The sequence below is a fragment of the Pristis pectinata genome, chromosome 1, assembly GCF_009764475.1.
Source record: "Pristis pectinata isolate sPriPec2 chromosome 1, sPriPec2.1.pri, whole genome shotgun sequence".
Lineage (NCBI taxonomy): Eukaryota > Metazoa > Chordata > Chondrichthyes > Rhinopristiformes > Pristidae > Pristis > Pristis pectinata.
In genome coordinates this window covers 81,134,140-81,147,619 of record NC_067405.1, presented here as the reverse complement: position 1 = coordinate 81,147,619, position 13,480 = coordinate 81,134,140, and the positions used below count along the sequence as shown (strand labels likewise).

General features: G+C 44.0%; 1 protein-coding gene across 7 annotated transcripts in view; it reads left to right on the top strand.

The window, feature by feature from the left end:
* The window catches only part of trpm2 (transient receptor potential cation channel, subfamily M, member 2), a 247,332-nt gene extending 236,724 nt beyond the window's left edge, over positions 1 to 10,608 (top strand). For 5 of the 7 annotated variants that reach the window (XM_052043091.1, XM_052043168.1, XM_052043247.1 and 2 more), the window contains 3 exons: positions 2,915 to 3,016; positions 6,976 to 7,077; positions 9,263 to 10,608. In XM_052043091.1, coding sequence (XP_051899051.1) covers positions 2,915 to 3,016; positions 6,976 to 7,077; positions 9,263 to 9,442 — 384 coding nt within the window. In that variant the 3' untranslated portion in view covers positions 9,443 to 10,608. Of the gene's footprint in view, positions 1 to 2,914; positions 3,017 to 6,975; positions 7,078 to 9,262 lie in introns of those variants that run through there. The other 2 variants (XR_007958558.1, XR_007958583.1) reach the window with 2 other exon arrangements.
* Positions 10,609 to 13,480: the final 2,872 nt, after the last annotated feature.

Genomic DNA, 13,480 nt, shown 5'->3' with positions numbered 1-13,480 from the left:
TAGAAACATAGAAAAACTACAGCAAAATTCAGGCCCTTTGGCCCACAAAGCTGTGCTGAACATGTCCCCACCCTAGAAATTACTAGGCTTACCCATAGCCCTCTATTTTATTCAGCTCCATGTACCTATCCAACAGTCTCTTAAAAGACCCTATCGTATCCACCTCCACCACCGTTGCCGGCAGCCCATTCCACGCACTCACCACTTACTGAGTAAAAAACTTACCCCTGACATCTCCTCTGTATCTACTCCCCAGCACCTTAAACCTATGTCCTCTAGTGGCCACCATTTCAGCCCTGGGGAAAAGCCTCTGACTATCTACCTGATCAATAACTCTCATCATCTTATATACCTCTATCAGGTCCCTCCTCATCTTCTGTCGCTCCAAGGAGAAAAGGTCAAGTTCCCTCAACCTGCTTTAATAAGACATTGCTCCACGCTCCAGGCAGCATCCTAGTAAATCTCCTCTGCAGCCTTTCTATGGCTTCCACATCCTTCCTGTAGTGAGGTGACCAGAACTGAGCACAGTACTCCAAGTGGGGTCTGACCAGGGACCTATATAGCTGCAACAATACCTCTCAGCTCCTAAATTCAATTCCCCAATTGATGAAGGACAATACACCATATGCCTTCTTAACCACAGAGTCAACCTGCGCAGCCGCTTTGTGCATCCTATGGACTTGGACCCCAAGATCCCTCTGATCTTCCTCACTGCCAAGAGTCCTACCGTTAATACTATATTCTGCCATCATATTTAACCTACCAAAATGAACCACTTCACACTTATCTGGGTTGAACTGCATCTGCCACTTCTCAGCCCAACTTTGCATCCTATCTATGACCCTTTGTAACTTCTGACAGCCCTCCAAACTATCCACAACACCCCCAAGCTTTGTGTCATCCACAAACTTACTAACCCACCCCTCCACTTCCTCATCCAGGTCGTTTATAAAAGTCACAAAGAGCAAGGGTCCCAGCACAAATCCCTGAGGTACACAACTGGTCACCAACCTCCACGCAGAATATGACCCTTCAACAACCACCCTTTTCCTTCTGTGGGCCAGCCAGTTCTGGATCCACACTGCAATGCCACCCTGGATCCCATGCCTCCTTACTTGCTCAATAAGCCTTGCATGGGGTACCTTATCAAACGCTTTGCTGAAATCCATATACACTACATCTACTGCTCTCCCTTCATCGATGTGTTTAGTCACATCCTCAAAAAATTCAATCAGGCTCGTAAGGCAGGACCTGCCCTTGACAAAGCCTTGCTGACTATTCCTAATCATATTATACCTCTCCAAATGTTCATAAATCCTGCCTCTCAGGATCTTCTCTATTAGCTTACCAACCACTGAGGTGAGACTCACTGGTCTATAATTTCCTGGGCTATCTCTACTCCCTTTCTTGAATAAGGGAACAACATCCGCAACCCTCCACTCTTCTGGAACCTCTCCCGTCTCCATCGACGATGCAAAGATCATCGTCAGAGGCTCCGCAATCTCTTCCCTCGCCTCCCACAGCAGCCTGGGGTACATCTCATCTGCTCCCGGCGACTTATCCAACTTGATGCTTTCCAAAAGTTTCAGAACCTCCTCTTTCCTAATATCTACATGCTCAAGCTCTTCAGGCCGCTGCAAGTCCCCACTACAATCCCCCAGATCTTTTTCCGTAGTGAATACTGACGTAAAGTATTCATTAAGTACCTCCGCCATTTCTTCCGGATCCATACACACTTTCCCACTGTTGCACTTGATAGGTCCTATTCTTTTGCATCTTATCCTCTTGCTCTTCACATACTTGTAGAATGCCTTGGGGTTTTCCTTAATTCTGCCTGCCAAGGCCTTCTCATGCCCCCTTCTGGCTCTCCTAATCTCCTTCCTATTAGCCTTATACTCTTCCAGATCTCTAACATTACCTAGCTCTCTGTACCTTTAGTAAGCTTTTCTTTTCCTTTTGACTAGATTTATTAGCCTTTGTACACCACGGTTCCTGTATCCTCTCGTGACTCCCCTGTCTCATTGGAACATGCCTATGCAGAACACCACACAAATATCCACTGAATATTTGCCACATTTCTTCCATACTTTTCCCTGAGAACATCTATTCCCAATTTAGCCTTCCAGTTTCCTGCGTGAGAGCCTCATAATTCCCTTTACTCCAAGTAAACACCTTTCTAGCCTGTCTGTTCCTATCCCTTTCCAGTGCTAACATAAAGGAGATAGAATTATGATCACTATCACCAAAATGTTCACCCACTGAGAGACCTGACACCTGACCAGGTTCATTTCCCAATACCAAATCAAGCACAGCCTCTCCTCTTGTCGGCCTATCTACATATTGTGTCAAGAATCCTTCCTGAACACACTTAACAAACTCCGCCCCATCTAAACCCCTCACTGTCTGGAGATGCCAATCGATGTTTGGGAAATTAAAATCCCCCATCACAACAACTCTGTTATTCTCACACCTTTCGAAGGTCTGCTTCCCTATCTGCTCCTCAATATCCCTGTCACTATTGGGCAGCCTATAAAAAACACCCAGTAAAGTTAGAGAGAAAAAAAACACTCAGCTGCTCCGAAGTTCACCGAAACGACCCGAAAGGCTGGAAAAGGGACACTGAGCGTGAAAGAGAAGGAGAGACATGAAAAGGGACACAGAGTGTGGGAGAGAGGGAGAGACTGGAAAAGGGATACCAAGAGTGAAAGAGAGGGAAGGGCAGGGAACAGGACACTGAGAGTATTGATGTTTCCCTAAACCAGATAGCCTGGTGTCACAAAATCAGATCAGAGATGTGGACCCTTGTATGAGTGGAAGAAAATTGGAATCAGAAATTCAGCAGAAAAGGGGGAAAATCTGGGAAAATGTATCTGCAATTTATGTCCAGTAAACATTTCTTTATTTTACTACTCAGGGTGTTCTCAATCCTGGAGAGACATTCCCAAAGAATCTGAAGCTCATTTTAAACACAAAGATGCTGAGCACATTGCAGAACCTACTGAAGGAAGCTTTCAAGGTGGGAGTTAAACTTTGTAGGCATCAGTTGTATGGAAGACATTAGGTCACAATCCTATGTGGAGTTCTGCAATTGTAAATTCACCTCACGATGTTACTGCAGCCTCATTCCAGAGTCAGTCCTGTCTGCTAAGGTATCAAGAGCAATTTGCTTCCAGTGTACATGAAAAATCAGCTCATGCTCGACAGGTCATATCCAGCAGCGCCGTTATTGGAGGTGTAATTCCCAAACACTGTGGTATGGAGATTGGAGCTCCTCCAGACAGAGCTAACATTGAGGGTCCTACCTGGTGACGCAGGACTACCTGTAAGCCAAGCACCAACAGACCAGGACATCCCAGACCCATTGAATCTGCAGTCCACCCACATCTGGTCGTGATTAAGGGTGGACAACTAAACAGCTATCAGGAGAAGGGGGCTCCAAGAACATCCCCGTCCACAACTCGGCTGGGCTCTTGGGCCAACCTTTATGACCTCTGTAATAAAGGCCAATGTTCTATTCGCCGTCCTCAGTACTTGCTGTACTTGCAAGAAAACCCTTTGTTTCATGTACTGCCACCCCCAAATCCCTTCACATTGAAATATTTTGTAGTCTCACTCCATTCAAATAATAAATTGCTTTTGCATTCTTTCTTCCAAAGTCTGGAACCAGACACTTACACTCATTATACTCCACCTGCCAACTTCTTGCCCACTCACCTACCCTATCCACATCCCCTTTCCTCTCCCTGTTCTACCTACCACAGTGCACGTGGTCAGTATTGCCTGACAATGTGCCAGCTCTCAATGTGCTCTTGCAGTACTAGTTACCATCCTCTCTGTATGTGCCACATCAAGTTTAGAGTCATCTGAAAATTTTGAATTTCCACTCTGCACAGCTTGTGCCTGGGCACTGATCTCTGGAGCTTTCAGCTCACTGCCTTCCTCAGGTCTGAAAATCCATTTGTTACTATGTCTCTGTGCTTTCTACCCTTAGGGAAGTTTTTTTCTTCTGAAGGCTGTCACGAACCTTTTGTACCATGACCTCAATTTATCAATTATGTCAGCACAACATTGTGGGCCAGAGGGCCTGTACTGTGCTGTAATGTTCTATGTTCTATGTCAACCAGCCTTTGATGTCAGACACCTCTGACTATTCATGTTATTGACATAGATTAGGACCATAGAACAATACAGCACAATACAGGCCCTTTGGCCTACCATATTGTGCCGACCTTTAAACTTCGCTTAAGACTATCTAACCCCTTCCTCCCACATAACCCACTATTTTAAATTCCTCCATATGCTTATCTAAATCTCTTGAACTTGACCAGTGTACCTGCCTCCACCACTACCCCAGGCAGTGCATTCCATGCACCAACCACTCTCTGGGTGAAAAACCTCCCTCTAATATCTCCCTTGAACCTCCCACCCATTACTTTAAAGCCATGCCCTCTTGTTTTGAGCATTGGTACCCTGGGAAAGAGGCGTTGACTGTCTACTCTATCTATTCCTCATAATATTTTGTATACCTCTATCATGTCTCCCCTCATCCTCCTTCTCTCCAAAGAGTAAAGCCCTAGCTCCCTTAGTCTCTCCTCATAATGCATACTCTCCAAACCAGGCAGCATCCTGGTAAATCTCCTCTGCACCCTTTCCAACGCTTCCACATCCTTCCTATAATGAGGCGACCAGAACTGGACACAGTTCTCTAGCCAGAGTTTTGTAGAGCTGCATCATTACCTTGTGGCTCCTAAACTCAATACCACGACTTATGAAAGCTAACATCCCATAAGCTTTCTTAACTACCCTATCCACCTACGAAGCAACTTTCAGTGATCTGTAGGTATGAACCCCTAGATCCCTCTGCTCCTCCGCACTACCCAGAATCCTGCCATTAACCTTGTACTCTGCCTTGGAGTTTGTCCTTCCAAAGTGTACCACTTCGCACTTCTCCAGATTGAACTCCATCTGCCACTTCTCCGCCCTGCTCTGCATCCTATCAATATCCCTCTGCCAGCTTCGACAGCCCTCCACAATATCCGCAACACCACCGAACTTTGTGTCATCTGCAAACTTGCCAACCCACCCTTCTACCTCCTCATCCAAGTCATTAATAAATATCATGAAAAGGTCCTAGAACCAATCCTTGTGGGACACCACTAGTCACAGCCCTCCAATCCGAATGCACTCCCTCCACCACAACCCTCTGCTTTCTACAGGCAAGCCAATTCTGAATCCACACGGCCAAACCTCCCTGGATCCCATGCCCTCTGACCTTCTGAAGAAGCCTACTATGTGGAACCTTGTCAAACGCCTTACTAAAATCCATGTAGACCACATCTATTGCACTACCCTCATCAATCTGCCTGGTCACCTCCTCAAAGAATCCTATCAGGCTTGTGAGACATGATCTTCCCTTCACAAATCCATGCTGGCTGTCCCTAATCAGTCCATGATTCTGTAAATGCATATAGATCCTATCTCTAAGAATCCTTTCCAACAGCTTGCCCACCACAGACGTAAGGCTCACTGGTCTGTAATTCCCTGGACTATCCCTACTACCTTTTTTGAATAAGGGGACAACATTTGCCACCCTCCAATCCTCTGGTACCATTCCCATAGACAACGAGGGCTCAAGGATCCTAGCCAATGATTCAGCAATCTCCTCCCTCACCTCGCGGAGCAGCCTGGGGAATATCCCATCAGGCCCTGGGGACTTATCTGTCCTAATATTTTCTAACAGCTCCAACACATCCTCTCTCTTGATATCTACATGCTCTAGAACATTAACCTTAACAACACTGTCCTCTGCGTCATCAAGGCCCCTCTCCTTGGTGAATACTGAAGTGAAGTATTCATTGAGAACCTCACCCATTTTCACAGCTTCCAGGCACACCTTTGTCTCTGATCGGTCCGACCTTTACTCTCGTCATGCTTCTGCTCTTCACGTACGTGAAAAAAGCCTTGGGATTCTCCTTAACCCTACTCGCCAAGGCCTTTTCATGTCCCCTTCTTCCTCTCCTCAGCCCCTTTTTAAGTTCCTTCCTTGCTACCCTATATTCCTCCAGAGCCCTTTCTGATCCTTGCTGCCTACACCTTATGAATGCTACCTTCTTCCTCCTAACTAGTTGTTCCACCTCCCTTGTCACCCGTGGTTCCTTCACCCTGCCATTCTTTCTCTGCCTCACCGGGACAAATTTATCCCTAACATCCTGCAAGAGATCCCTGAACAACGACCACATCTCCATAGTGCATTTCCCTTTGAAAGTGTCATCCCAATTTACACTCCCAAGTTCTAGCCTTATAGCCTCACAATTTGCCCTTCCCCAATTAAATTGATGAAGTCACACAGCATGGAAACAGGCCCTTTGGCCCAACTGGTTCATGCCAACCAAGATTCCCCATCTACGTTTGTCCTATTTGCCTGCATTTGGCCCATTTCACTCTAAACCTTTTCTATCCATGTACCTGTCCAAGTGCCTTTTACTGTTGTTAAGGTACCTTCCTCAACCATTTCCTCCAGCAGCTCATTCCATATACCAACCACCTTTTGGGTGAAAAGGTTGCCCCTGGGGCTCCTATTAAATCTCTCCCCTCTCACCTTAAATCTATGCCGTCTGGTTCTTCATTCCCCAACTTTGAGGAAAAGACTTATGCATTCACCCTATCTATGCCCCTCATGGTTTTGTGCACCTCTATATGATCACACCTCATTCTCCTACGCTCAAATGAAAAATGTCCCAACCTGCTCAACCTCTCTCCATAATTCAGTCCCTCGAGTCCTGGCAACATCCTCGTAAATCTCCTCTGCATTCTTTCCAGCTTAATGGCACTTTTCCTATCACAAGGTGACCAAAACCAAACACAATATTCCAAATGCGGCCTCACCAAAGTGTTGCAGATATCTGTTGCAGATCAGGGATGAACATTGAAGCTCAGTCCAATGACACTTAAATCAGAGTGCATTGTGTGTTTCAGGTTTACATTGGATATGTGGATGACCCAAGGAACACAGATAATGCATGGATCGAAACTCAAGTCCTCAACTTTCATCTGAATCAAGACAATCCACTCACAAATGTGAGTTGTTTATACTGCAGTAATATTATACCCATGTGTTTCCTGTTGGTTTTGCTGGTGGGTGAGGGGTCTGGAGTCATTGCCTGCAGCCAATCTGCTCTACATGGCAGGTTAGCTGGTAATCTTTTAAGTCATAGAGTCATATACCAAAACAGCACAGAAACAGGCCATTCAGCCCAACTCGTCCATGCCAACCAAGGTGCCTCCCTGAGCTAATCCTATTTGCCTGCATTTGGCCCACATCCCTCCAGACCTTTTCTGTCCTATCCAAATGTCTTTCAAACATTGTAATTGTACCCACCTCTACCACTTCCTCTGGCAGCTTGTTCCATATACCCACCAACCTTTTTGTGAAAAACTTACCCCTCAGGTCCCCTTTAAATCTTTCCCCTTTTGACTTAAACCTATTCCCTCTAGTTTTAGACTCCCCTACCCTGGTAAAGTGACTAACCATCCACCTTATCTATGTTCCTTATGATTTTATAAACATCAATAAGGTTACTCCTCAGCTTCCTTCACTCCAGGGAAAAACAGTCCCAGCCTGTCCAGTCTCTCCTTATTACTCAGACCCTCCAGTGCCGGCAACATCCTTGTGTACCTTTTCTGCACCCTCTCTAATTTAGTCACATCATTTCAACAGTATTGGCAACCAGAACTGCACACAATATTCCAGGTGCGCTCTCACCAATGTCCTTTATGATGTCCAAACTCATGTAGTCAGTGCCCCAACCAATGAAGGTAAGCCTCCTTCACCACTTTACTTGTACCCGGAGGTCTCCCCATTCTACCACCCTCCCCAGGGCCCAATCATTCACTATGTAGGTCCTGCCCTGGTTTAACTTCCTACCATGCATCACTTTGCACTTGTCTGAGTTAAATTCCATCTGTCATTTCTTGGCCCACTTTCCCAGTTAATCTACATCCCGTTGTAACCTTAGAAAACCTTCTGCCCTGTCCACCACACCACCAATTTTGGTGTGATCCACAGACTTCCTAACCATACCACCGACAGTCTCACTTAAATCATTAATATGTATGACAAACAACAGGGGACCCAGCACACCACTGGTCACAGGCATCCAGTCTGAAAAACAACCAAGCCAATTTTGTATCCAATTGGCTAGCTCACCCTGGATCCCATGTGATCTAATCTTCAGGACCAGCCTACCATGCTGGACCATGTCAAAGGCCTTCCTAAAGTCTATGTAGACATCCTCATTAATCCTCTTGGTCACTTCTTCAAAAGACTCAGATTTGCAAGACACGATTTCCCAAGCACAAAACCCTGCTGACTATCCCTAATCAGTCCTTGCATTTCCAAATGCTGGTAGATCTTGTCCCTTAGAAACCTCTCCAGTAACTTTACCACCACTGATGTTAGCCTCACTGGCCTGTAGTTCCCTGGGATGTCATTGCAGCCCTTCTTAAATAAAGGCACAACATTAACCACCCTCAGTCCTCTGCTACCTCGCCCGTTGGTAAGGAAGATACAAATATCTCTGCCAGGGCCCCTGAAATTTCTTCCCTAGCTTATCACAGTGTCCTAGGATACACTTGGTCATGTCCTGGGGGTTTATCCACCTTTTTGCGCTTCAAGACCTCCTGCATAGTATTGATATGTTTCAGGACATCACTAATTTCTGCCTTGAACTCTCAAACTACTATGATCTCCATGGTAAATATTAATTTAAGACCTCATCTATCTCCCATGACATAGATGTCCACGTTGATCTTTAAGGGGACCTATTCTCTCCCTGGTTACCCTTTTGCTCTTATAATTTTATAGTTATAATTGTTTATATAATTGTAAAATATAATTATTTATATATAATTATAATTACAATAATAATTATAATCTTACTTGTAAAATCTCTCAGGATTCTCCTTCTACCAAAGATATCTCATGTCTCCTTCTTTATGGCATAGATGCCATATGGCTTCTATATGGCTCAGAGCAGAGGGGTCATTGGCTCCAATCCCAGCATGTTCAGGACAGCCTCACTGTGATGGGGTGGGGAGGAACCACCTCTCCTTGTACACCTGACGGACTGGGCTCACTGCGTGACTGCCGGGCTCACGGGTAGGTGGGGTTAAAATCCCCGCCAATTGGGAGGGTCTGCTAGGGCTGTGGGCAACCTCGAGTGATAAGAAGCTGATCCTCCTGCCCCTGCCTCCTCTTTCACAGGCTCTCACAAGTCGAGGTGGGTCGGGAGCCAGCAGAGAGATAAAGCTGCCCCTCCTGCAGGATGGCTCGATGAAGGAGGTCAGGGCAAAGTGGCAGGTTGTGGAGCAGGGGGTGCCGGTGTGCATGCTCTACAAGGACTACCTCCAGACTGTGGCAGAGATCCATACTGCCCACTTCTGAGTCATGTCGTGTTCCAGGAAGGCCAGTTCCAAGAACATCTGAGCGTGGGGACTTGTTGAATATTACCAAAGAAGGACATGTGGAAGTGAATCTTGAAGCTTTGCACTCAGCATCTGCTACTGTAAGAAAGATTACCCAATGTAAAGGGTCCTCTTGTGAAATGGCACTGAACAAGCTGTTCCATACTCCAACTCTCACTGTAGGGAGGACAACAGCATGTAATCATTAGCCCCTCTGTTTCCCAAATCTTCGCAGTATTAAGGGAAGTTATAATTGGCTGCAATATTGCACGATGAATCTTTGCACACTGATTGATGTAAACAAAACCCAATAGCTGACCTGAAAAATCAAAACAAAAACTGCAGCTGCTGGAAATCTGAAACAGGAACAGAGAAATCTCAGAGAAACTGGGTTAACACTTCAGGTTGGAAACCCTACATCAGGTCTCGAAGGGTCCCTTCCCAGCGATGTGGCCTGACCTGTTGTGTATTTCCAACATTTTCTGTTTCTGCTAGCTGGACCAACAGATGGCAGTCTGAAACTGATTAAACTAATGCTTAATGCAGCTTGAGAACAGGTGATTCTAAAATACCTTAACGAACAGATTAATGGGTGATTATAAAAGCTCACTGACAAGTAATTATAAAAGGATTTTAATGGTAAACTGACAGTTGATTGTGAAAGACATTTAATGGTAAACAGTGACAGGTAGTTGTAGAAGGATCTTAATAGTAAATGTTGCCAAGTGATTATAAAAGATTTTTGATGGTAAATGTTGAGGTGTTTAATATTCATTGTAATGGAAAATCTATCAGTTCCCAAATCTGTAATTTTTGCTGTTCTGAAAATTGGAATTGGTTAATAATCAAACCAAATGTTTGAAAATTTTTGAAGAATCAAAGTAAACTTCCAGTCTGAGAATGTTGCTGTTTGATGCTTCCTGGCCCAAAATCGGGGCAGATATGCATGTGATGGTGTTGTGTAAAAAGGTTCTTTCAGATCTTAAAGATGGAGGACTCTGGACACAGTCTTTGGATTTTAAAAATAGTTTAATCACAAAGGCAAACACAGGGACTAAATGAATGGGAACGGATGCACACTCGCACACACACACACGCAGGAGATCGCAAATGTGAGGGGAATCACAACGAGGATGAGATACACACACAATAAACAAGTTACAACTTATCAAGGGATAAGCACTTCAATGCCTGAACACCTTGACCCAAACAAGTATTGGCTCTAACACTCCCTGAAATCTGACTAAAACACTCCCAAACCTCGTGGTGGTGTACCCTCTTACCAGTGGTCTCTGCAGCGTTGTCTCACTATTCCTGGGACAGTCGAAAGAGAGAGAGAGCCAGGAATGGGCAACACTCTTTATAGTGCTGGAGGGCTGGGTGGAGCCAGGCCAGGTACTTTAGACAGGCCAATGGTTTGGGGGTCAAGGATGAAGGTGTTTACCAAGGCCAATGGTCAGACAGGTTCAGGAACAAAGGTGCTGTCCAAGGGCAATCCCTATGCCCACACCTGATGGGTGGGGTGGATCCAAACCTTGATTGACAGTGGTGTCATTTCTGATCTGATAAGCAATGCTGTCCTCTGACCAGAGGGGTCAGTGTTGTTACTGTCACGTGACAACCATGTGCTCTCCTACTACAGATGGACATGCCCAGGAGATACCTGCTGATCTCCAATCAAGGAACCTGGGATAGGAAATGTCAATGGCTATCTGAATACAGTGGGATTTGTGGCAGAGGTCAGATCCAGAGGTGAAGGAGCTGAGAGTGGCAATGAGGGGAGGCTGTCCTTAGTCAGGAGCTTCTGATACAATTGGCTTTCTGTCAGGCCTTCTCCCCCTGCTCTATTCGTGCTGCACCCTGTGGGACAAGCACTTCAGCATTGGGTTGTTTGGTTACAAACAACCTCACCTTTGAACATTCAATTGAATATTGGAGACACAAGAATCTACAGATCTGGAATCTGGAGCAATGAACAGACTGCGAGAGGAACTCAGTGGGTCAAGGAATGTCTATGGGAGGGGAAGGAATTAGAGTCATTGAGCAATACAGCATGGAAACAGGCCCTTTGGCTCAACTGGTCCATGCTGGCCAAGATGCCCACCTAAGCTAGTCCCATTTGCCTGCATTTGGCCCATATCACTCTAAACCTTTCCAATCCATGTACCTGTCTCTGTATGTTTTAAATACGCTGTTTGTCTGACAGCTCATTCCATACATGGATCACCCGCTGGGTGAAAAAGTTGCCCCTCAGTTCCTATTAAATCACATCCCCCAACCCTGGAAAAAAGGACTGTGTCCATTCACCCTATCTGTGCCCCTCATATATAAGATCACATCTTTCTTTTCTTTTTCAATCTTTTTATTAGTTTTCAAATTAATAGAGATTAATATATCAATGTTTATACATGTAATACAAAAAGATCAGGAGAGCAATCATGACATGGATAATCATAAAGAACAATAAAGTATATAAAAAAATCTGTAGATCCAATGATCTGTTAGTGAATGAATATAACATAAAAGAAAAAGATTTATTATAAAATATAAAAGAAAGAAAAAAGATCCCCAAAACAATAAGAAAAATTGTAAACAATATATCAGACCAAACTAAGCTAAAGAAAAAAAAAATCAAAAAAACAGGAAAAAAAACTGGACTAAAATTTCTCAATAGAAACAGAGCAATATTATGTCGTCAACTCCGTTCCTCTAAATTGAAAGGTTATTATAAGGGGATCTATATCATGTGAAAATATTGAATAAATGGACTCCAAACTTCCTCAAATTTAAGCGAAGGATCAACAGTACCACTCCTAATTTTTTCCAAGTTTAAATATGAATTAAATAGTTTGAGAGAACCATTGAAAAGTAGTAGGGGGTATTGGATCCTTCCATTTAAACAAAATGGATCATTTGGCCACCAATGTAACAAAGGCAATCATACGATTAGCGGAGGCAGATAGATGGCCAGATCCTATCCTTGGTAAACCAAAAACTGCAGTGATAGGATGAGGTTGTAAATCAATCTCCAACACATTTGAAATAATGTTAAAAATATCTTTCCAATATTTTTCCAGAAGAGGACAGGACCAAAACATATGTGTCAAAGAAGCCACATTCGATTTACATCTGTCACATATAGGATTTATATGTTGAGAAAAACGAGCTAGCTTATCTTTTGACATATGGGTCCTGTGAACTACCTTAAACTGTATCAAGGAACGTCTGGCACACATTGAAGATGTATTAACTAAATGAAGAATTTTCTTCCAAGTCCCTATAGGTAAAGATGTCTGGAGTTCACTTTCCCATTCATTCTTAATTTTGTCCAGTGGTTCTGAACGAATTTTCATAATTAAATCATAAATTATTACTATCAAGCCCTTCTGACAAGGATTAAAACCAAAAATTTTTTCCGTAATTTCAGTTTTGTAAGGTGTGGGAAAAGAGGGTATAGTAGCTTTTAAAAAATTTCTAATTTGCAAATATTGAAAAAAGTGTGATCTAGGCAAATTGTATTTGTTAGACAATTGTTCAAAAGATGAAAAACAGGTATCAATGAATAAATCACGAAAACATAGTATTCCCTTCCTTTTCCATCTGGAAAAAGCTGAGTCAACTCTGGATGGATGAAAGAAAAAATTAGATTGAATAAGATCACATCTATAAGATCACCCCCTCATTCTCCCATGCTCCAATGAATAAAGTCCTAACCTGTTCAACCTCTGTCTATATGTCGGTCCCTTGAGTCCTGGCAACATCCTTGTAAATTTTTTCTGCTCTCTTTCCAGCTTAATGGCATCTTTGATATAGCAGGGTGACCAAAACTGAACACAAATACTAAGTGCGGCCTCATCATCATGTTGTATGGCTGCAACATGATATCCCAACAACAAATGTCAATTCAATCATACTATGCCAGTATCCCTGATGACTAGGCGTGCAGTAAGTGTGTCCAGCTGCAGGTCCTGACAGACCACACAACAGCACTGGAGCTGCACATGGATTCATTTTGGAG